The sequence below is a fragment of the Schistocerca serialis genome, chromosome 2 (genome assembly GCF_023864345.2).
Source record: "Schistocerca serialis cubense isolate TAMUIC-IGC-003099 chromosome 2, iqSchSeri2.2, whole genome shotgun sequence".
Classification (NCBI taxonomy): Eukaryota; Metazoa; Arthropoda; class Insecta; order Orthoptera; family Acrididae; genus Schistocerca; species Schistocerca serialis.
In genome coordinates, this window is record NC_064639.1 from 420,050,801 (window position 1) to 420,074,441 (window position 23,641).

Consider the following 23,641-nt stretch of genomic DNA (forward strand, 5'->3'; position numbering starts at 1 on the left):
GCATGATTACTCAATACAAAATTTCATGTATATGTTTTCACTGTTATCGTAAGTTGATATTTGGTGCTCTGGACCGTGAAAGTCAATTCATTTTTGAGTCTGATATGCGTTTTTAAATTGCTCTCATTCCGTGGACTGCCCGAGCGTAATTTTATTGCGTCTTTTGTTTTTGATATTACGCAGCCACTTGTATTTTAACGCATTGCTCTTATTAGGTTCTTGAAAGATTGGTGGCAATATGAAATATCTGTGATACTGGTGAATAGAAGTTTTAAAATTCTGATTACTCACCGCCAAACCTAGCCCTATTACTTCCCCTTACGCGAAAAAATATACTGAAATTATTTTGGTTACTGTTTTTTTTTATTTCATAGTAAATTTGTTACTTTAATCTCATAAGACTTAGTTTTCGTTTCCATATTCATCTTGAATCTGATACTACATATCTACTTGGTGCCAAACTTTTTTAGCAGTTTATATTCAGTATAGCATATGATGCGAGTATCTTTAAAAATCTCTACTATGGCTTTAGTTTCACTCAGGAGGCCAGAAGAGCGGGTATGTCATTCTTGGTGCTTGGTGTTACGGCCCGTAATACTGCCACCAACCATATACAGGTAGGCCTTCCGATACTGGGCAGGCGCCATGAAAGGCAGGCTCGCTTCCAGTACTCGCACTGGTATTACTTTCACATCCAGAACCTGCAGATGAGGGAATTACAATCAAATCGCAGCTTTTACCGTGAAAGCAATCCGTCGAACCATGTATGAAAGGACACATGCGTAATTTTCAACATTCAGTAATTAAAAGTACCACAATAGAGCTCAGTGACGCAGAAACCTAGGATCCAGTTAAAAACTAGATCCAGATCAATACAGGAAATTGTTTTTGATGCTAAATCCTGGAGCCAGTATGCTTCGGTGCCTCAGCTTGTCCGTCATCGTGGGAACTACACATTGCTGAACGGTTACGCTGAGCCATTGAGTGACTTCCTATGTTAAACTTAGACAAATGCGAAATTGCGTTAAGCGTCAAACTGACTTGATCTTCTGAGGAACGAACTTTTAATTACTGCTATAACCAGCTAACAAAGGGAGTAATTAAGTAATATATGATCAGTATGCTACTTTAAGAAAGATTATATCTTAAGAAAATTCTTTTTTGTGCTATATTTATTTAATTTCATTTTTATTTTCAGTGTCTGAGTGCTCAGCTGGGATTGTTTGATATCCGGCCCATTGTGGAACGTGATCCCCATTTCACACAAATCCCAGAATCTGTAACGGGGATGCAAATTTTTCCAAATGGAAATACTTGGGAGGGAATTTCCTGTTCCGGAATTTGAGTTGCAACCAAGGAAAACCTCCTGAAAACTGTGATCAGATATAGGGGATTTAATTTCGATGGTCAAGAAGTATTCTACTGAAATTACACGTGTTCCTGGAATAAATGAAGATTATGAGAGTTGAGAGCGTCAAAAAGTCTGTGGCAAAAATACTCAACCCCTTCCAGAAGCATCGGTGAGTGAAACTATGTGAGATCGCTGGGGTTGAAGGAACTCAACAAGCCGTGTTCACCCCATTTCCCACGAATGTCGTATGTTTGTGTGTCTGCCGCATCCATTAGCCACCGAACAAAAGTACTGCAGAAAGGATATGAGAGTGTTTTGATCCGTTTGGACACAATTCCAGTGAGGTTCTCGGCAGGTGCGTAACAGCAGTATATGGGTTAATTATCATAAATCGAGGTACAGTCGAAACAAGAAGAGAAGCTGTAGCAAAGAAAGCAAAATTCATGGCTACACTTTTCTGGGTCTTGCACTGTGTGATGCACTCTAACCATTTCCCAAAACGTCGACCCATTAGTGAATAGTATTACTGCCATTTAGGGTAAACATTGCCTTCTCTCAAAGAAGTAAACTCCCAGATCATTGTTGCAAAACTGCACGAAATTCTCTTCGAAGTGCTTCCACATGAGAAGAAATCTCTGGATTTATCTCCTAAAACTTGAGAAGAGGGCTGTTTGTGCAACGGTTTATATGTAATGAAGATTTTGAAGGTGCGAGTGATGCATGTTTTACATAATTCGACAAAATGTATTGATTTATAAAACGTTTTGTATGTTAAATCTGTCTCTCTGTTGCCTAGATTGTAAATGCATAATTTATTTGTTATTAGACTGTTTTGAAATTTACTGAAGGTTTAAAACTGCATGCAGCACCTGGACTCCAACTTGAAATCTTAGTTTTCACGGCCAGTCAGTATAATTACGAGAGTGATCAGTGATATTTCTGTGCCGATATTTGTGGTTTCGCGTCTACCGCGCCGGCATCATTTGGATTGCAGTGTTGGATTGCAGTGACTGAATTTGCGTGTGACAATAATGAATAGCGAGGAAGCCGGTGCTGAGATTAGCCGTTATTAAATATGTATGACGAAGGCAGTGGCTGTCTCCTTCTTTTTGTGTTTTTGAGACGAATATAGGTTCTTGATTAGTGAAGCTGTGTTGGCGTTTCTTCTTGTCACCGGACATTTCATTATTACAGCATTTGAGAAGGACAAAATGGAATGTAACAACTCCGTAGCAGTCAAATCCGATTGCCAGCCCCATTAGGTACAAGGTCACATTAATTAATAATTATTTGGGCTGCTATCAGATCCGGATCGGATCGAGATACATAAATCGGACTTGTTACACCCTTGGCTTACCGTGACAGGACTAGTGCAATTTTCGGACGAATCGTAAAGAACAATAGGTAATTTTACCTTGCTTAACGCAAGAAAATATTTTTCAATGTTGGATCGGGACAGAGCATAAACTTTAAAATCGCGACAAGAATCAGTGCATTTTTGAACAATACGAAGTAATAATATCTTACGATTGTGACTAAACTGTTTCTTCTCGCCATATTTGATAAGAATAATAGTGTCGATAAACTGTGTTATAATGTGCAAATGCGTAAATCCGCGCGAAAAACTGTGAAAAGTGGACATTAAAGAAAGACACGTGTGAACATTAAAATAGCAAAACGAGCCAAGAATTCGTCACAAAAGTTTTAAAGAAGTGTTTAATAGTAATATTGTGACTGGAATTGGTTTTTAAATAGTGAAAATCGGACAGCTTCATGGGGACCCATAAACTGTTATGCGGACCACAATTCATGTGGCGACGCAATTGTTGAGTGACGTCACGCAGTCCCTTGTAGCAGTTGCGCCAAAGAGCTTCGATCTGCGAAGTGATTTCACACGTCATCCCAACTACCTGTGCAAGGAGTAGTTCAAGCACAGATGCACTACACCGAGCGCCAACCCGGCATCTAGCAGCCGAACTACAACTACGCCCGCCTGCAGCGCCACGGAGCGGCCGGCTGAGAACTACGACGTCCCGCCACAGCGAGCAGCGCGACTTCAAGACACCGAGCGCCAACCCGGCATCTAGCAGCCGAACTACAAACTACGCCCGCCTGCAGCGCTACAGAGCAGCCGACGGAGAACTACGACGACTCGCCACAGATCTTCAGCGCGACTTCACACGGCTCCGGCGGCAGTACAGCGCCACGCCCACTTCAAACGTCAAAACATCGCGATTCGTGGTAACGTCAGTTGGTGAGTGAAGACGACTGGTTGACATAACATTAAATTGTAGTGTGCAGTCTTTGCAGTAAATAAACATTTGTAAACTGAGTTTCACGATAGGAAAAGTGCCCAATTACAGTAATTTCCGAAAAGTTTGCGAAACATACTGTGGAATATAACATACTTATTGATGCATACTGTGCTGTCTAAATGGTAATTATACAGATGTGCTCATTGTTTTTGGGGATTTTACAATCATAGATTTTATAAGTGGTGTGATTTATCTTATTTAAAACATTTTACATAAACTCTGTATATGAGAAGTGATATTTGAAATTATTAGGTTTTGAGGGTTGTTATGTTCGGAATTCATATGTATTGTATCAATTTTGGGATTAACTGAAAATACTGCAGGTACTGTTTGATTAGTTTCATGATAATTAGGAGTGTTTTGGGTTACTAGAGGTTATTTTATATTACTTGCCTGTGTATTAAAAATAAACCAAACATGTCTACTGAAGATAAGCAGGTTTGTGAGGCAATAGTTGAAAGGAAAGGGATAGGACAGGAAGACAGAGATGATTCAGGAATCAGTGATTATGGATTGTCATTAGATAGCCCATTAGCACATTCAACTAGTTATCCCGAGACACCGGGACAAAGGACAAGAGATAAGCCAGTTTCAGAGGATGCAGATATACGATCGATGTTGGCAGCTTTGCTAAAAGAAACTAGAGAGAGGGAAGAAAAATTCCACAAATCAGTAGAGAAGGGTTTACAAGAAACAAGAGAATCACTAAAGGGTTTACAAGAAAATAACGCATCATTAGAGAAAGGTCTCAGAGAATCATTAAAGGAAGATTTACAAGAAGCTAGCGCATCGTTAGAGAAGGGTTTACAAGAAACTAATGCATCGTTAGAGAAGGGTTTACAAGAAACTAGAGAAACCTTAGAAAAATCATTTAAGGAAACCCTAACACAAGAGATCAAAACATCGGAAAGGAAGATCGAATGTAATCTGAAGAAGGATATACCAGAATTACAAGAACGACTGAAGATGGACATCAACGAGAGAGAGAGTAAGCTGCAGAAGAATATAGACCAAGTCCAGGGAGACGTGGAGAAGATGGAAGGAAAGTTAACAAAAAAGATAGAAGACAATATTGAAGAAACGAAAGCTGAATTGGGAGAAAGAATCAACGAAGTGGAAACAAATTGCAATCATCGAATCGCCGAGGTGACGCAGATGCAGAAACAATGCAATGATGTGGTTAAGGGGATAGGAGATAGGCAAAACCAAGTGGCTGTCAATCTGAGAAATGCTATAGCCGTGCAACGAGAAGAGGATAACAAGAGGGTTGCAATGGAGGTCAGGCAATTACAACAGGGAGTGCAGCAATTGAAGAACAAGATAGAAGAAATCGATAAACGAATTAGCAATGCCACTTTAACCGTTGGGGAAGGTAGAGTCGTTACCTCGATGAGCAATGATAATCGGTACGTCGAAAACAATACAGGGCAGAAATTTAGACCGAAAGGAGGGTTGCACCCAATGATATTTATGAAATGGTTAAAAGGAGTTTTCCCAGCACATTTTAAAGACTCAGACAAGATTCAATTTGCAATAGATAGAATGGAAGGTGAGGCCTTCACTTGAGGAGTCAGGAAGAAGGAAGGGACTACTAGTTATAATCAGTTTGAAGAGGAATTCTTGAAGAAATACTGGTCCAAAAGTCATTAGTGTGCAGCAATTGAGGACCTACTCCACTGCAAGTCACTTAGTACATGGAGAGGAACGTTGAGAGAGTTTGCCGAACATTTGTAGGAATTGAACGAGACCTTGGAACAACCCCTGAGTGATGACGTAATGATATCAGCAATAAAAAGAAGAATGAGCCGGAGAATGCAAGAAACTGTATCCAGGAGCCTAATTACAGATAGGGAGGCCTTGATGGAAATACTGGAACAGTTGGAATCTGTTCGATCACAGGAACAGAATCAAGCTAATGATCAAAACCGAGGGGGAAGTAATGACCTAAGGAATCATTTTGGTAATTCGTCTAATTATAGAGGAAGAGGTGGGGGCCATAGGTACAGGAACCATGGTGGTGAACGGCAATGGAGAAATGATTGGAGAAGGAGTGAAGAACCAAGAGATCATGAGAGAGGATGGGATACGCGAATGAATGACACAGTGCATATAGAAGAGGCGGAGAGACCGGAAAACTGAATGACACTCCAGATGAGGTCCGGTCAGGAGTGAGAACTACAAGGACCAGAGTAAACCTACTAAGACACGACAATGGTGGAGGTCTGAGAGAAGATCTACTGGAGGAAAGAAGTAGGATTCCCAAAGAACCCATACTACCCATGATAAGGATCAAGCTATGTGGACTGAATATCGAGGCATTAGTCGATACAGGAAGTGAAGCATGTGCAGTATCCCAGAGGTTATATGAACAGGTACTAAAAGCAAACATTAGCTTGCCTAGTTTCCCGGTGAGTGGAGTGAGAATTGTGAATGCGTTGGGTGCAAGGAGTAAACCTATTAAAGAACAAGTGTTGATTACCTTCGAGATAGAGGGAGAAGAATACGAAGCAACATTTTTGGTGGTGGCTGGATTGAACACATCAATTATTTTAGGGATAGATTGGTTGAATGAAGTTGATGCAGTAGTGAGTTTTGATGAAGGTACTATCAAGGTCCCCCCATGAACCATGGAACTTGCCGTTGGTGGGGAGGCTTGTGTGCCTCAGCGATACAGATAGCCATACCGTAGGTGCAGCCACAACGGAGGGGTATCTGTTGAGAGGCCAGACAAACATGTGGTTCCTGAAGAGGGGCAGCAGCGTTTTCAGTAGTTGCAGGGGCAACAGTCTGGATGATGGACTGATCTGGCCTTGCAACATTAACCAAAACGGCCTTGCCGTGCTGGTACTACGAACGGCTGAAAGCAAGGGGAAACTACAGCCGTAATTTTTCCCGAGGAAATGCAGCTTTACTGTATGATTAAATGATGATGGCGTCCTCTTGGGTAAAATATTCCCGAGGTAAAATAGTCCCCCAATCGGATCTCCGGGCGGGGACTACTCAAGAGGACGTCGTTATCAGGAGAAAGAAAAGTGGCGTTCTACGGATCAGAGCGTGGAATGTCAGATCCCTTAATCGGGCAGGTAGGTTAGAAAATTTGAAAAGGGAAATGGATAGGTTAAAGTTAGATATAGTGGGAATTAGTGAAGTTCGGTGGCAGGAGGAACAAGACTTTTGGTCAGGTGAATACAGGGTTATAAATACAAAATCAAATAGGGGTAATGCAGGAGTAGGTTTTATAATGAATAAAAAAATAGGAGTGCGGGTTAGCTACTACAAACAGCATAGTGAACGCATTATTGTGGCCAAGATAGACACAAAGCCCATGCCTACTACAGTAGTACAAGTTTATATGCCAACTAGCTCTGCAGATGATGAAGAAATAGATGAAATGTATGACGAGATAAAAGAAATTATTCAGGTAGTGAAGGGAGACGAAAATTTAATAGTCATGGGTGACTGGAATTCGTCAGTAGGAAAAGGGAGAGAAGGAAACATAGTAGGAGAATATGGATTGGGGGGAAGAAATGAAAGAGGAAGCCGCCTTGTAGAATTTTGCACAAAGCATGACTTAACCATAGCTAACACTTGGTTCAAGAATCATAAAAGAAAGTTGTATACCTGGAAGAATCCTGGAGATACTAAAAGGTATCAGATAGATTATATGAGGGCCGTTCAGAAAGTAACCTCCGGTTGATTTAAAAAAATACACCAAGTTAAATAAAAATATTTTAATATATACATCTTACAACTACATCTTTGCACTATTTTTCTACATAGTCTCTATAGCGATTGAGGCACTTATCGTATCTCTTCACAAGCTTTGAAATTCCTTCTGCATAAAAATCACCCGCTTGTGCCTGGAGCCAGCCTGTGACCGCATCTTTGAGCTCTTCGTCGTCATCAAACCGCTGTGACCCGAGCCATTTCTTCAAATGCATGAAGAGGTGATAATCACTTGGCGCCAGGTCTGGGCTGTAAGGTGGATGGTTGATAACGTCCCACTTGAAGGACTCAAGAAGGGCCGTTGTTCTGCGAGCAGAGTGAGGACGGGCGTTATCGTGCAAAAAAACGATACCGGAAGTCAGCATACCACGGCGTTTGTTCTGTATAGCCCGTCGTAACTTTTTTATTGTTTCACAGTACACGTCTTGATTAATGGTCGTACCAGGTTCCATGAATTCAACCAACAACACCCCTTTGGCATCCCAAAACACCGTTGCCATCAGTTTTCTGGCAGAAAAATCTTGCGAGGCTTTTCTTGGTTTGGTAGGCGAATTTGAATGTGCCCACATCTTTGATTGTTCTTTTGTCTCAGGGTTCACGTACTTAATCCAGGTTTCGTCACCGGTCACGATTCTGTTTAACAATGGTTCTCCTTCGTCCTCATAACGTGACAGAAAGTCTAATGCAGAGGCCATTCTTTGAGTTTTGTGGTGGTCGGTAAGAATTTTGGGCACCCATCGTGCACAGAACTTTCGGTAACCCAATCTTGCTGTCACTATCTCGTACAAGAGAGTCTTAGAAATCTGTGGAAAACCAGTAGACAACTCCGACATTGAGAAACGTCGATTTTCACGAACTTTTGCATCAACTGTCTGAACGCGTTCGTCAGTCACCAATGATGGTCTACCACTCCTCTCTTCATCATGAACGTTTTCTCGTCCACTTTTAAATAAACGTACCCATTCACGGACAACTCCTTCACTCATAACTCTTGGTCCGTACACGGCACAAAGCTCACGATGAATAGCTGCTGCAGAATATCCTTTGGCTGTAAAAAACCTTATGACAGCACGCACTTCACATTTGGCGGGGTTTTCTATTGCAGCACACATTTCAAACTGCCACAAAAACTAACCTAGCGCAGGTACGACGTTCACTCGACCACGGCTTGATGCAAACTCACCTGTTGAGTGCGTGAACGCACAGATGGCGTCGCTACTCCCCCCACAACCCGCACTGTGAGCAATCGGAGGTTACTTTCTGAACCGCCCTCGTATAATGGTAAGACAGAGATTTAGGAACCAGGTTTTAAATTGTAAGACATTTCCAGGGGCAGATGTGGATTCTGACCACAATCTATTGGTTATGAACTGCAGATTGAAACTGAAGAAACTGAAAAAAGGTGGGAATTTAAGGAGTTGGGACCTGGATAAACTGAAAGAACCAGAGGTTGTAGAGAGTATCAGGGAGAGCATAAGGGAACAATTGACAGGAATGGGGGAAAGAAATACAGTAGAAGAAGAATGGGTAGCTCTGAGGGATGAAGTAGTGAAGGCAGCAGACGATCAAGTAGGTAAAAAGACGAGGGCTAATAGAAATCCTTGGGTAACAGAAGAAATATTGAATTTAATTGATGAAAGGAGAAAATATAAAAATGCAGTAAATGAAGCAGGCAAAAAGGAATACAAATGTCTCAAAAATGAGATCGGCAGGAAGTGCAAAATGGCTATTCAGGGATGGCTAGAGGACAAATGTAAGGATGTAGAGGCTTGTCTCACTAGGGGTAAGATAGATACTGCCTACAGGAAAATGAAAGAGACCTTTGGAGAGAAGAGAACCACTTGTATGAATATCAAGAACTCAGATGGAAACCCAGTTCTAAGCAAAGAAGGGAAGGCAGAAAGGTGGAAGGAGTATATAGAGGGTTTATACAAGGGCGATGTGCTTGAGGACAATATTATGGAAATGGAAGAGGATGTAGATGAAGACGAAATGGGAGATAAGATACTGCGTGAAGAGTTTGACAGAGCACTGAAAGACCTGAGTCGAAACAAGGCCCCGGGAGTAGACAACATTCCATTAGAACTACTGATGGCCTTGGGAGAGCCAGTCATGACAAAACTCTACCATCTGGTGAGTAAGATGTATGAGACAGGCGAAATACCCTCAGACTTCAAGAAGAATATAATAATTCCAATCCCAAAGAAAGCAGGTGTTGACAGATGTGAAAATTACCGAACTATCAGTTTAATAAGTCACAGCTGCAATATACTAACGCGAATTCTTTACAGACGAATGGAAAAACTGGTAGAAGCGGACCTCGGGGAAGATCAGTTTGGATTCCGCAGAAATGTTGGAACACGTGACGCAATACTAACCTTACGACTTATCTTAGAAGAAAGGTTAAGGAAAGGCAAACCTACGTTTCTAGAATTTGCAGACTTAGAGAAAGCTTTTGACAATGTTAACTGGAATACTCTCTTTCAAATTCTGAAGGTGGCAGGGGTAAAATACAGGGAGCGAAAGGCTATTTACAATTTGTACAGAAACCAGATGGCAGTTATAAGAGTCGAGGGGCATGAAAGGGAAGCAGTGGTTGGGAAAGGAGTGAGACAGGGTTGTAGCCTCTCCCCGATGTTATTCAATCTGTATATTGATCAAGCAGTAAAGGAAGCAAAAGAAAAATTCGGAGTAGGTATTAAAATTAATGGAGATGCAGTAAAAACTTTGGGGTTCGCCTATGAGATTGTAATTCTGTCAGAGACAGCAAAGGACTTGGAAGAGCAGTTGAACGGAATGGACAGTGTCTTGAAAGGAGGATATAAGATGAACATCAACAAAAGCAAAACGAGGATAATAGAATGTAGTCAAATTAAATCGGGTGATGCTGAGGGAATTAGATTAGGAAATGAGACACTTAAAGTAGTAAAGGAGTTTTGCTATTTAGGGAGTAAAATAACTGATGATGGTCGAAGTAGAGAGGATATAAAATGTAGACTGGCAATGGCAAGGAAATCGTTTCTGAAGAAGAGAAATTTGTTAACCTCGAGTATAGACTTAAGTGTCGGGAAGTCGTTTCTGAAAGTATTTGTATGGTGTGTAGCCATGTATGGAAGTGAAACATGGGCGATAACTAGTTTGGACAAGAAGAGAATAGAAGCTTTCGAAATGTGGTGCTACAGAAGAATGCTGAAGATTAGATGGGTAGATCACATAACTAATGAGGAGGTGTTGAATAGGATTGGGGAGAAGAGAAGTTTGTGGCACAACTTGACTAGAAGAAGGGATCGGTTGGTAGGACATGTTTTGAGGCATCGAGGGATCACAAATTTAGCATTGGAGGGCAGGGTGGAGGGTAAAAATCGTAGCGGGAGACCAAGAGATGAATACACTAAGCAGATTCAGAAGGATGTAGGTTGCAGTAGGTGCTGGGAGATGAAGAGGCTTGCACAGGATAGAGTAGCGTGGAGAGCTGCATCAAACCAGTCTCAGGACTGAAGACCACAACAACAACAACTATCAAGGTCAAAGGAAGAAAGGGAGAGGAGAAGAGATTAAAGTTTGCTGAGGGGAGTGCAATCGAAGAAGAGGAGGAATTCAGAAGGATAAATTTGTGTCATGAAGAGGGACCCACCACGGGATACGGGGAAGAGGAACTAGAAGAAGAAGTGTTGATATACCTTGAGGGATTAGCACGAAAGAATAGACATAAAGAGAATAAGATCAATAAAAAGTTGGAAGAGATGACACACCTAGATGAGGGGACTAAGAGGAAATTAGCCACAGTATTATACAGGCGTTGTAAGGTATTTTCTCAATGGCCAGACATCATGAAAGGGGTGGAGTGTAAGCTAAAGATAAAGAACCATAAACCGTTCAATATAAAACAGTACTCCATTCCCCAGGCGAAACGAGGAGCAGTAGATGAAGAGATACAGAGGATGATGGACCTTGGTGTTATAGAAAGGGCCAACAGTCAATATAACAACCCCCTATTTGTTGTTGATAAGAAGGATGGAAAGGTGAGGATAGTTTTGGATGCACGAACAGTGAATAAAATCATCGAGCCAGAGCGGGACAAACCTGAGACTATAGAAGAACTGATTCAAAAATTCCGAGGAGCAAAGGTGCTTAGTAGTATCGACTTAACTGCTGGTTACTGGCAAATACCATTGGCCACAGAGTCCTGGCAGTATACAGCATTTACTTATGGAGGGAGGTGCTATCAATTTAGAGTGTTGCCATTTGGGCTTAATGTGTCAGTGTCTGAATTCATAAGAGCGATGGATAAGATACTAGGCGAGGAGTTACTTAAAAAGGTCACCGTCTATGTGGATGACCTCTTCATAGCAAGCGAAACATGGGAAGAATGTTTGAATAGATTGGATGCAATCTTGGCAGCTTTTGAAACCGCAGGGGTAACTGTAAACCTGGACAAGTCGGAATTTGGCAAATCAAAGATAAAATTCCTGGGCCATATAATATCCGAGGAGAGTATCTATCTTGATCCTAGTAAAATGGAGGTTATTAGAAATTTTCCGACCCCCCATAGTAAGAAACAGTTGCGAGCATTCTTTGGGGTTTGTGAGTTTTATAGAAAATTTGTCAATGGATCTGTACTTAATGCCCCGAGTATGAGGGAATTGACCAAGGCGAGGATGCCATGGCATTGGAGTGCAGAGTGCCAAACCGAGTTAGAGAATATCAAGGAAGCACTATATAGTGCAGACATATTGTACCACCCAGATTTTTCCAAGGATTTTTATTTAGGAGCAGACAGCTCTGACTATGGACTAGGAATACATTTGTACCAAATGGAGAGGGGCGAAAATGGTGAGAGTGTAAGAACAATAGCGTTCGGTAGCAGAAGTTTAAATGCTTGGGAGAGGAAATATTCGATTACTGAAAGGGAGGCATTGTGTGGGGGTATAAGCGTTTCCGGTATTATTTGGCCGGGAGGCATGTGAAAGTAGTGACTGACCGTAAGGCCCTTACATTTCTGACCACAAGCAAGTTGAGGCATAACGGACTAACGCGGTGGGCCCTGGCATTACAGGACTCTGACTTCGAGATAATTTATGAACCAGGAGCAACACATATAATACCTGATGCTTTGTCAAGATTACCAGCTGACTCGAGAGGAATGGTGGACAGGCCAGAAGGAGAAGGAGTTAGAATTAACCTGATGAAGGAGTACAGTATGAAGAATTCATAAGGAAATTCCTAAAGAATGTGCGCAGGGAACAGAATGAGGACGAGAAATTAAAGACAATTAAAACCAAATACAGGTGTGCAGGAGAGGAAAGAATTCACACATTTTATTATATTCATAATGGGATACTTAATAAAAGAAACAAGGAGAGTGAGGAGAACTGGAAACTCTGTGTGCCTGAGCATGTGGTAGAAAAATTAATTTGGTATACGCACTATAGTAATGCGCATTATGAACCGAAGAAGTGTCTGAAAAAGTTGAAGTTAGATTGTGCATTCAACAACATGGGAAGGCGTATACGTAAGATACTGAGTACATGTGACACTTGTCAAAAATCTAAAACGACTACAGTACAGCACAAATGATATATGCATCCAATTGTACCAACAGCAATTAAGGACATAGTTGCAGTGGATCTCTTTGGGCCACTTCCTGCCTCACGAGGGAATTACACACAAATCTTAGTAGTGGAAGAACTGGTTTCCAAGTACATAAAATTTTACCCGTTGAAGAAAGCTACTAGTAGAGCCATCATTAACCATTTTGAGAAAGACTATTTTCAAAAGGTGTGTATTCCTAAGCGAATTTTGAGTGATAATGTGTCACAATTTAGGTCAAAGGAGTGGACAGAGATGCTAAATGAGCACAGGATAGAGCAAATTGCCACTTCGAGGTATAGGCCAGCTTCTAACCCTGCAGAATGAACAATGAAGGAATTGAACCGTTTATGCCGAACATACTGTCATAGGAAGCATGGTTCATGAAAAGAATATCTGGAAGAATTTGAGCGGGCCAGGAATCACCTCCCACATGATTCTACAGGGTTTGCACCATGTGAAGTGTTGCTCAATCAAGAACCCGACAGTATTTTTCGTGAGTTGCTAGTCTACCCACCAGGAAGTTCATTGACCCGGGAAAGGAAATTGGAGCTAGTGGATTTAAGTATGAAGGAGAAGGCTAGGAAAAGACAGGAAAGACACGACAAGCTAGTGAAACCGATAACTTACCGAGTGGGAGACTTGGTACTAGTAAAGGTTCATGCAAAATCAAAGAAAATAAACTCTTAAATACATAAATTCAACCACGTTTATAAGGGACCATACAGGATTATAAAAATTGGTCATCCTAACACTGTGGAGTTGGAATATGCACGGACAAAGAGAGTGCATGGTAAGGAACATGTGGAAAACATAAAAAGGTACTACTCACACGAGAACAGGGATAACCCAGATGAGGAAGGGGAACTCGATTAGGGCAAATGTCTGAAATGAGAGTGTTCAAGCTCCTTGATGTAGTTGGGTAGGACATGTTTAGAACATTTGGTTGTTAAACGAACATTTGAAAAAGGGGAATGTTTATTTGCATTGTATTTTCTGATGTATTGTAACTAGAACTTCATATTTCATATCGACAACTACCTGAGAATGGGTGTAAAAACCTGTAACAACTAATTTGTAGCGTAATAATTCATATGTCATATGTTCACGTAATAATTTTTGATTGTATGTTGTGTGTTACATTCAATATGGACTATAGAGGACTACTGCTGTTTGATATAAAAAAATTGTAATTTGGACAATGCCATGTTTATGAGATGTAATAACCTTTTTGTAGAAATTATTGTGGAGGCAGCCCACTAGCGGAGTCGGGGGATTATTTGGCGAATTGTACTTTCATTAATTATTTACACTATGTGTTTAGTTCAGATGTAGCAATGTCTAATTCCCTTGCCGATTCTTTTACGCCAGTGGCTCCAAAGAAATTTTCGAGGGCGGGGATGTAAGGGGTCCGTAGGCCCTTACTATAAGTCTGCACTCGGCACAGGTCGATAGGGCAAACAATCGATAGTGTCGGGTTGCGAGAGCGAGTGTAGAGTTGAGTGAGTTCCCAGGTTGCGAGCCGAGCCGTGCGGAGGCCGGTTGCTGTAATGCAAGGGTTTACCGTCAAAGGGAGTGGCCATCGCCGCGGTTTAACCCCTTTGTGTTAGAACAATACGGGAAAGTGAAAAAGTATAATTACGAGAGCGTTCAGTGATATTTCTGTGCCGATATTTGTGGTTTCGCGTCTACCGCGCCGGCATCATTTGGATTGCAGTGTTGGATTGCAGTGATTGAATTTGCGTGTGACAATAATGAATAGCGAAGAAGCCGGTGCTGAGATTAGCCGTTATTAAATATGTATGACGAATGCAGTGGCTGTCTCCTTCTTTTTGTGTTTTTGAGACGAATATAGGTTCTTGATTAGTGAAGCTGTGTTGGCGTTTCTTCTTGTCACCGGACATTTCATTATTACAGCATTTGAGAAGGACAAAATGGAATGTAACAACTCCGTAGCAGTCAAATCCGATTGCCAGCCCCATTAGGTACACGGTCACATTAATTAATAATTATTTGGGCTGCTATCAGATCCGGATCGGATCGAGATACATAAATCGGACTTGTTACAAGTCCCAGAGTGGCCCATTGTGCAGCAGTCTGAAAGATTAATGCTGGTACTAGACTATTAGAAATAATAATGGTGCAACAAGTTCCAATAGAAGCGAATCCTTCTTAAATACATTCACAGGAAAATAGACCAACGCGAAGAAATTGTACAAATGGGACCGAAATCGGTACATGTGATGTACATGTATAGAAAAACAAATGATTAAATGATTACAGTAATTATAAAAGTCAATAGCGCATTGGTCCACATGCAAACAATTATTCTCCTTGGCATTGATTCATAGAGTTGTTGGATGCCCTTCTGAGGGATGTCGTGCCAAATTCTGTCCAATTGGCGTGTTAGATCATCAAAATCCAGAGATGGTTGGAGAGTGCCGCCCATAATATTCTAAACCTTATTGACTGGGGGGAGATCCGGCGAACTTGCTGGCCAAGGTAGGATTTGGAAGGAACAAAGACACACAGTAGAAACTCTCGCCGTTTGTGGGCGGGCATTATGGTTTGCCAAGAAGGGCAACAAAACGGTGAGTAGAATATCGTCGACGTACGCTCCGCCGTATCGCTGCCACGGATGGCAACCAAAGACGTCGTGATATGAAAACAAATGGCACCCCAAACATCACTCGGTTGTCTGATCCGGCGGGCGACGTTCAGGCTGGTATCCCACCGCTGTCCTAGGTTTCTCCAGAAACGTCTTCCACCGGGAATCAAATTGACTGGAGAAGAATTTTCAAAGGTGATTCCCTCCTCGAATTGAGCCCCCATGACCAGCGAATACGTGTCTGGAGATGCCTCAGACAATGGTGGGACAGCAACTTGAGTGTCATCCGCCATATGGCCCAGAAATCACTAATGATGGTCTGGGGTGTAGTGATCGTCTGGGGTGGCATTTCTTCCTGCAGTAGGGCCCCTGTGGTTATCATCCGCGGCTACGTCCAGTGTTGTTGCTCTTCCTGGCAAGCCACGCTGGGCTTACATTTCAGCAAGATAATACGCTTCTGCATACGCCGAGAGTTTCTTCTGCTGGTCTTCGTGCTTGCCAAACCCTACTTTGGCCAGCAAGGTCACCGGATCCATGCCCAGTTGAGAAAGTTTGGAGCATTACGGGCAGCATTCTCCAACCATCTAGGGATTTTGACGATCTAACTTTCCACTTAGACAGAATTAGGCATGATGCCCCTCAGAAGGACATCCAACAACTCTCGAAATAATGCCAAGCAGAATAACTGCTTGGAGGACCCAGGTGGACCAGCGCTTGAATGACTTCCTCAATTTGCAAAGCTCTTTCTCTTGAATAAATCATCCAATTTTTGGGAAACTTTAATTTGTTAGTCAGAACATATACCTCACATCTACCGATTTCCGTCCCATTTGGATAATTCTTTCGTGGTGCGTAGCTCCTTTTGGCTTAAGAGTGGTTTTGTAAAATGTTTGTATTGGTATTATTCTGCCTGTTAGAGTTATATTTGGAGGTTGGCCATGCCAGCGAAGTGCTACCTGTGCTGGACGGCCTTTGCCTGCGAGAGTCCGCGGATCTTCATGCCGGTGAGCGTCGAGTTGACCGCCACTGGTCCCTCACCGTCGGCCAGCACCGCGACCTGCGTCACCTCCAGGGGGTCCAGCGGCAGTGCGCCGATCTCGGGGAACCCTGCAACACGGCGCGCCAGCGCCTTACACAGAGTCGCCCACAGCAAGGGTGCTCCAAGGCAGCTTCTCTAAAAGAAGAGCAGACAAGCTGCCCGTGGAGTAGAAATCCGCGGTATGAATCCAACTTCTCACCCAGTTTCTCAAGAAAACCTGCTACTCTTTCAAATCACATTGTAGACTACTTACAGCGATCCCCAACTTTTAGTTGTTCTTATTGGGTATGATTTTATTTTGCTTTCATTTATACCACTAATCTCTCAGGACTCATGATACGTAAATGCTCTCTCCACATTGTCTTATTTTCATTTAACTTTCCTTTTACACTGCACATGTTTAGTTCACTTCAGATATCAAAATGACTGATTCTATCCTTTCTTTTAGATCCTTTGCTGTTGTAACCTCCTCTTCGCGCTCTAGATAAGTATTTCTTGCTTCTTGTTTACTACCGATTGTAGTGCAACAGTCCAATAAACTTCTATCTTACGTGTTTCATAGATTTATTTTTCATATGCTGATTATTCCGCAAATATACTACACTTATTTATTTTCTGTGTATTTGTTTCAGTCATATTATACATCGCAAGCACGATATTTAAATTACTTTAGTTCTCAATATTGAGACGAAAGTGACACCAATTAGTGGCAAAATCGGACGTTTGTTGGAGCAAATCTGAATTTTGACTATTGCGTAGTCAGTTACTTCCAGCGTGCTGCTTGGTAATAGGTGGTAACTTACTACGATTCAATAGAATTATAAAACCGTCACAGTTGCGCCGAGGTTATTTTTTATCTAAATGACCTGCGTGCAGTAGTGGACAGTCGCACACAAATAGTATTTTGCTGTCAGCGAATTATACAAACAATGGGGCCAGCATACACACGTAATGATGTTATGATAGAACTTACGTGGATCTTTTGATAATGGACTACATAGGTCCGAAACCAGCCACCTATTAAATAAAAACAAACTTCTGTTTTCGGTTTCGTAGTTTTTTAGTAGACGTCATGGGGGCAGTTGCCAACGGGTGATACAGGTCCCAATGTGTCGGAATGTACATATTAATAAATGACATGAGCATGCATGTGACTGATGTACTCGTAATAGTCAAAATCTATATCTACTCCAACAAACGACAGATTTTACGATTAATTGCTGTCATTTCCTTAATATGGAGAAATAAAGTAATTTATGTATCTTGCTTGTGATATTTCATATGATTAAGACAAATACATGCAAAATAAATAAGTGTAGTATATTTGCGGAATAATCAGCATGTGAAAAATAAATCTATGAAAGACGTAAGATAAAAGTTTATCGGACTGTTGCGCTGTCAACACTACTATACGAAAGTGAAGGTGAAATAGGTAGTAAACAAGAAGCAAGAGATACTCATCCGGAGCACCAAGAGGAGGTTCAGCCAGGGATCTAAAAGAACATAATACTTCAGTTCTCAACGTCGCTGCTCACAGAGACGTCTAATAAATTCCAGTTAACTTGATTTAATCTACTGAAACTCTGTTAACGACAATTTTACCGCTAATTTAGCCATATCAACTGCTTCAAACACTTAAAGCTGCTTGCATATTGATCGCTATCTTTTTAATAAAAGAAATTGAAAGTGGAAGGAATTTATACTGTCCGAGAGAGGGGGAAAGCGAAGCAAAGGGAACAGAATACCAACAAACACTGAAACAGGAGGGAATCCATCAAGAACTGCCTGAAGATGGAAACCTTTTGGTAACAATGAATTTATATGGCTGGCACAGGTATTTCTTAAAATAATGAAACAAACTGTCAGTGATGATACAATGTAAGCTTTCACGGCTGGTATTGACAGCACATAAAATTTCCGCGCTGTTCGGTGAAGCGATGCAAACTGCCAGTGTTTATGAAGAAAACTCCCTAAATTTCATCAGATGTTATGAACATACAAGTTCTGAAGCAGAGTATTGTTGGAAGTGGACGATGGATTGTGGGAAAACTGGAAGAGAAAAGAATCGAAGTGTTTGAGATGTGGTGCTGTAGAAGGACGTTGGAAATTAAAATGGACTGATAAAATAATAAGTAGGTTCTTCGCAGAATCGTACAGGAAAGGAATATATGGAAAACTCTAACAAGAAGAATGGTCGGGGTGACAGGACACGTCTTAAGACATCAGGGAATAACTTCCATTGTACTAGAAGGAGATGTGTTGGATTAAACTGTAAGGAAAGACAGAAATTGGAATATATCCAAAAATTAATTCGCTAGCTGCGAACTCCTTGACATCAGCTGTATTAGGTATAGGTCTACTTCCTTTATAGTCAGTCAGCAGTCAGAGATTAACGTCGCAAATATTTCATGCAAATGTGGATATTATTAGCAACGACTATTCTTTCAGAAATGCAGGTAAAAATTATGAATATAGGCCTATAGGGATCTGTTGGAATGCTTGAAGAAATAGCGCGAAAAAATGATGTACAAACTGCAGAAAGAGACCTAATTTACTTTAAAGCTAACTACGAAATTCTTGTCGCAGTAGCATTGGCATAGCATGTAAGGCAGTAAATACCTATCAGTGTTAGTGTTATGGTTGCTGATGTTTATGACGTAATAAACGTAGCAGAACGAATGTGAGCAATTTTTAACTACCATTAATAATACAGCAGCACGTAGCATAGTTTTATGCTGTACAGAAATGTATACAAAGTATCTAGCAATTACATGCATATGAGTCCTAAATATAAGCAGAAACATTTCTGTTTTAACTATACTTGGGGTTCACAACTGCCAAAAATCTATATTTTCTACAGTTTACAACATAAGTCAGTAATAGATTTTTTGACTGAGCGCACTGTGAATGCCTATATGTCGTAGTATCGCATATATTATCCACAGACTCACCGTCAACAAGCCGTGCGAAGATTGATTGCAGCTGCTTCACGAAACAGTCTTCGAACTGCGGGTCCTTGAGGTAGCATGTCGTCAGAAAAGCCGCTGAAAGCAGAAAACGAAAAATATTTGAGACTCAAGTGAGATATATTGCTTTCATATCTGACGGAATAGCCTGCACTATCGGTATTGCAAGATTGTGTTGTACTGTCTAGTATGTTATTCTTGTGATATTAGATCGTTCCCATAGTAAATGGATGACATTTGATGACATTACAAATTAAAGGAAGAAATACTCCTTTCTCTTCAGTTCCTATCTACTAATTGGTTGTAACACTTTGTCAGTAGCAAGTCTCAGAGAGAAATTCAATTGCTTTATATTTTCATACTTATTTCCACTAACTTCTTGTAATACTTTGTCAGTAGCAGGACTCATAGGGAAATTTAGTTGCCTTACTAGTAAGTATTTTTCACTGATAAAAGGATTCCACCGGTACATTTTAATAAAACTAAATACATGTAAATGAATATACAGTGGCAGTATATTTATTTGGTTCTCTTGATCGCAAAATTTTTTGACTAAAATTACCGGTTTGGCTATGGAATAGTCATTTTCACCATCTGCAATAAAAGTAAAAAAAGTAAATTACTTGCTACTACATTAAAAAATTAAAAACAAATGACAGCAGTTATTAAAAACACGATATACCTGTATTACACTGAACTGCAACAAGTCGTTAGGTGTAAAATAATACTAATCAAACCTGCCATGCATGATTCAACTAGCTAAACAGGGTGTAACGGGTGTAAGCGCACATATTTTTATGTGTGTTACCTTAACATGTGTAGAAATCAGAGTGTTCGTTGTTTTTCCTTCGTGTCAAAGAGTCTTCCCAAAAACACGTCACAAGCCGACTTGATGTTTTCTGCATGGTCGTAATACACTGGTAAGTATAGACTACCCGTTTTGCGTCCATGCGTCAACACTTGAACACCTTCTCTGCTACCTCATGTACTTGGTTGTACTAACCAAGCTAAAAACATATCACTTGTTATGGCTGCAATTATTAGTCTGTAAATGACATAACGTTGGTCAGTACACCGTCCTCAGTCACGAATAGAAATATCTGTACTTGTACCCTGTATATAGGATAGAGATCCTAGAGGTCGTTGATGCGTGCATAACGTACAAATAATCATCCAAAGTAATTAAGAGGAAATTGATTTGACAGTAGGGATCTCTAAAATATTTTCAGCTATATATAAGAAAGCAGAATTTTTTTAAAAAATTGTTTAAACCTACGAAAATTATATTCGTCATCTGACAGCTTAATCCTGGTCAAAATCAAATGAACATTCAAAAAACAAAGATTAGTAACAGAAATCAATCTAAAATTTAATACACCTACATTGCGATGGCCGTAATATTGCTCTTATAAAGGATGAAGACGGAATAAAGATCGGGAACGTGCTTATTGTTTCTCGTACGGAGTTTTATGATTTGATTCGAAAAGTAAGCAATGAAAATGAAAATGATGCAGGAGCAGACACCAAGTAACGATAAGAAGTAAATTAGAAGAGTATTTCATGAAAATAAATAACAGATAGTATAATTTATAGTGGAAACGTAATGAAGTGCAGCGATCGTCGCTAGATCACTTGTTACAGTGCAGCAGAATGAATGATACACTCCTGGAAATGTAAAAAAGAACACATTGACACCGGTGTGTCAGACCCACCATACTTGCTCCGGACACTGCGAGAGGGCTGTACAAGCAATGATCACACGCACTGCACAGCGGACACACCAGGAACCGCGGTGTTGGCCGTTGAATGGCGCTAGCTGCGCAGCATTTGTGCACCGCCGACGTCAGTGTCAGCCAGTTTGCCGTGGCACACGGAGCTCCATCGCAGTCTTTAACACTGGTAGCATGCCGCGACAGCGTGGACGTGAACCGTATGTGCAGTTGACGGACTTTGAGCGAGGGCGTATAGTGGGCATGCGGGAGGCCGGGTGGACGTACCGCCGAATTGCTCAACACGTGGGGCGTGAGGTCTCCACAGTACATCGATGTTGTCGCCAGTGGTCGGCGGAAGGTGCACGTGCCCGTCGACCTGGGACCGGACCGCAGCGACGCACGGATGCACGCCAAGACCGTAGGATCCTACGCAGTGCCGTAGGGGACCGCACCGCCACTTCCCAGCAAATTAGGGACACTGTTGCTCCTGGGGTATCGGCGAGGACCATTCGCAACCGTCTCCATGAAGCTGGGCTACGGTCCCGCACACCGTTAGGCCGTCTTCCGCTCACGCCCCAACATCGTGCAGCCCGCCTCCAGTGGTGTCGCGACAGGCGTGAATGGAGGGACGAATGGAGACGTGTCGTCTTCAGCGATGAGAGTCGCTTCTGCCTTGGTGCCAATGATGGTCGTATGCGTGTTTGGTGCCGTGCAGGTGAGCGCCACAATCAGGACTGCATACGACTGAGGCACACAGGGCCAACACCCGGCATCATGGTGTGGGGAACGATCTCCTACACTGGCCGTACATCACTGGTGATCGTCGAGGGGACACTGAATAGTGCACGGTACATCCAAACCGTCATCGAAACCATCGTTCTACCATTCCTAGACCGGCAAGGGAACTTGCTGTTCCAACAGGACAATGCACGTCCGCATGTATCCCGTGCCACCCAACGTGCTCTAGAAGGTGTAAGTCAACTACCCTGGCCAGCAAGATCTCCGGATCTGTCCCCCATTGAGCATGTTTGGGACTGGATGAAGCGTCGTCTCACGCGGTCTGCACGTCCAGCACGAACGCTGGTCCAACTGAGGCGCCAGGTGGAAATGGCATGGCAAGCCGTTCCACAGGACTACATCCAGCATCTCTACGATCGTCTCCATGGGAGAATAGCAGCCTTCATTGCTGCGAAAGGTGGATATACACTGTACTAGTGCCGACATTGTGCATGCTCTGTTGCCGGTGTCTATGTGCCTGTGGTTCTGTCAGTGTGATCATGTGATGTATCTGACCCCAGGAATGTGTCAATAAAGTTTCCCCTTCCTGGGACAATGAATTCACGGTGTTCTTATTTCAATTTCCAGGAGTGTACATTGTATTTTTGTTATAACTACTGTCATTTGCTTTTAATCTCTTAAAGTAGTAACTAGTAATTTATTTTCTTTTACTTTTATTGCAGATTCTACGGAAGGCTGTTGCATAACCGATACCTGTTATTTTACTAAAAAAGTTTTGGTATCAAGAGAATCATATAAAAATTGTGTAAAATCGTTGTCATTTTATGCCAGATTCTATGCAGTAGTATACGGATGCATGTAAAATACTACCATAACTCAACAGAACATACTCCTGACCGCCTGGTGTATTTTTAGTTTCAGTGAGGTAGGTACCTGATTTGTGTGTTTGCGGGACTGCGAGGACAGCAAGAGCGGATCGAATCGCCGCGTCAGGTGAGTGAGTGTCAGCCTGGCGCAACCGCACCGCCGAGGGCATTTTCTAGGCGGTTACTCACGCCAATCAAGGCAAATGTCGAGGAGGTTCGCGACCTCCACCGCGCAAACATAAGCTTTAGACAGCTAAAACACTTAAACACAGTCAACATGATGCCCACGATTTACGTGCGGCGTGCACGACTTTACCACCTATTACAGGATAAGTACCGACCCAGAGCCAGGAATTGCATCCAGCCATTGACATGTAATAACTCGAAACACCAGAGAGACAGATACCTCAGTAAATATGTCCATGGTAAAGAATATAACACCCTGGAAGGACATATTTTATTTGTAACTGAATTAACATTATGGATGGTCAATAGATTGATGAAAACAAACAAATGAAATAAGATTTATAGAAAGAAACATGTTTTAAATACTTAGCGAAACAAATTCACGAAAGGGAATGCAATTACTCTTTATCGGCAAATTGGTAGTCCTGAACAACAACAAAAACATTGCATTGATGCTGCATGGTGTTAATCTAATCGGTTAGAGGAATACAAGGAAGAAATAGTCGCTAGTTGAATACTTCAGGATATCTGGGATTGGTGTGGAA

At 41.7% G+C, this 23,641-nt stretch overlaps 1 protein-coding gene across 1 annotated transcript in view; it reads right to left on the minus strand.

Annotated features, from left to right (window-relative positions):
• The window catches only part of LOC126457276 (circadian clock-controlled protein daywake-like), an 80,490-nt gene that overhangs the window by 42,171 nt on the left and 14,678 nt on the right, over nucleotides 1-23,641 (minus strand). Inside the window, exons 2-3 of the mRNA XM_050093439.1 lie at nucleotides 19,580-19,672; nucleotides 16,546-16,696 (exon numbers count right to left, since the gene is read on the minus strand). Of these exons, the coding sequence (XP_049949396.1) occupies nucleotides 16,546-16,696; nucleotides 19,580-19,672 (244 nt within the window). The remainder of the gene's footprint in view (nucleotides 1-16,545; nucleotides 16,697-19,579; nucleotides 19,673-23,641) is intronic.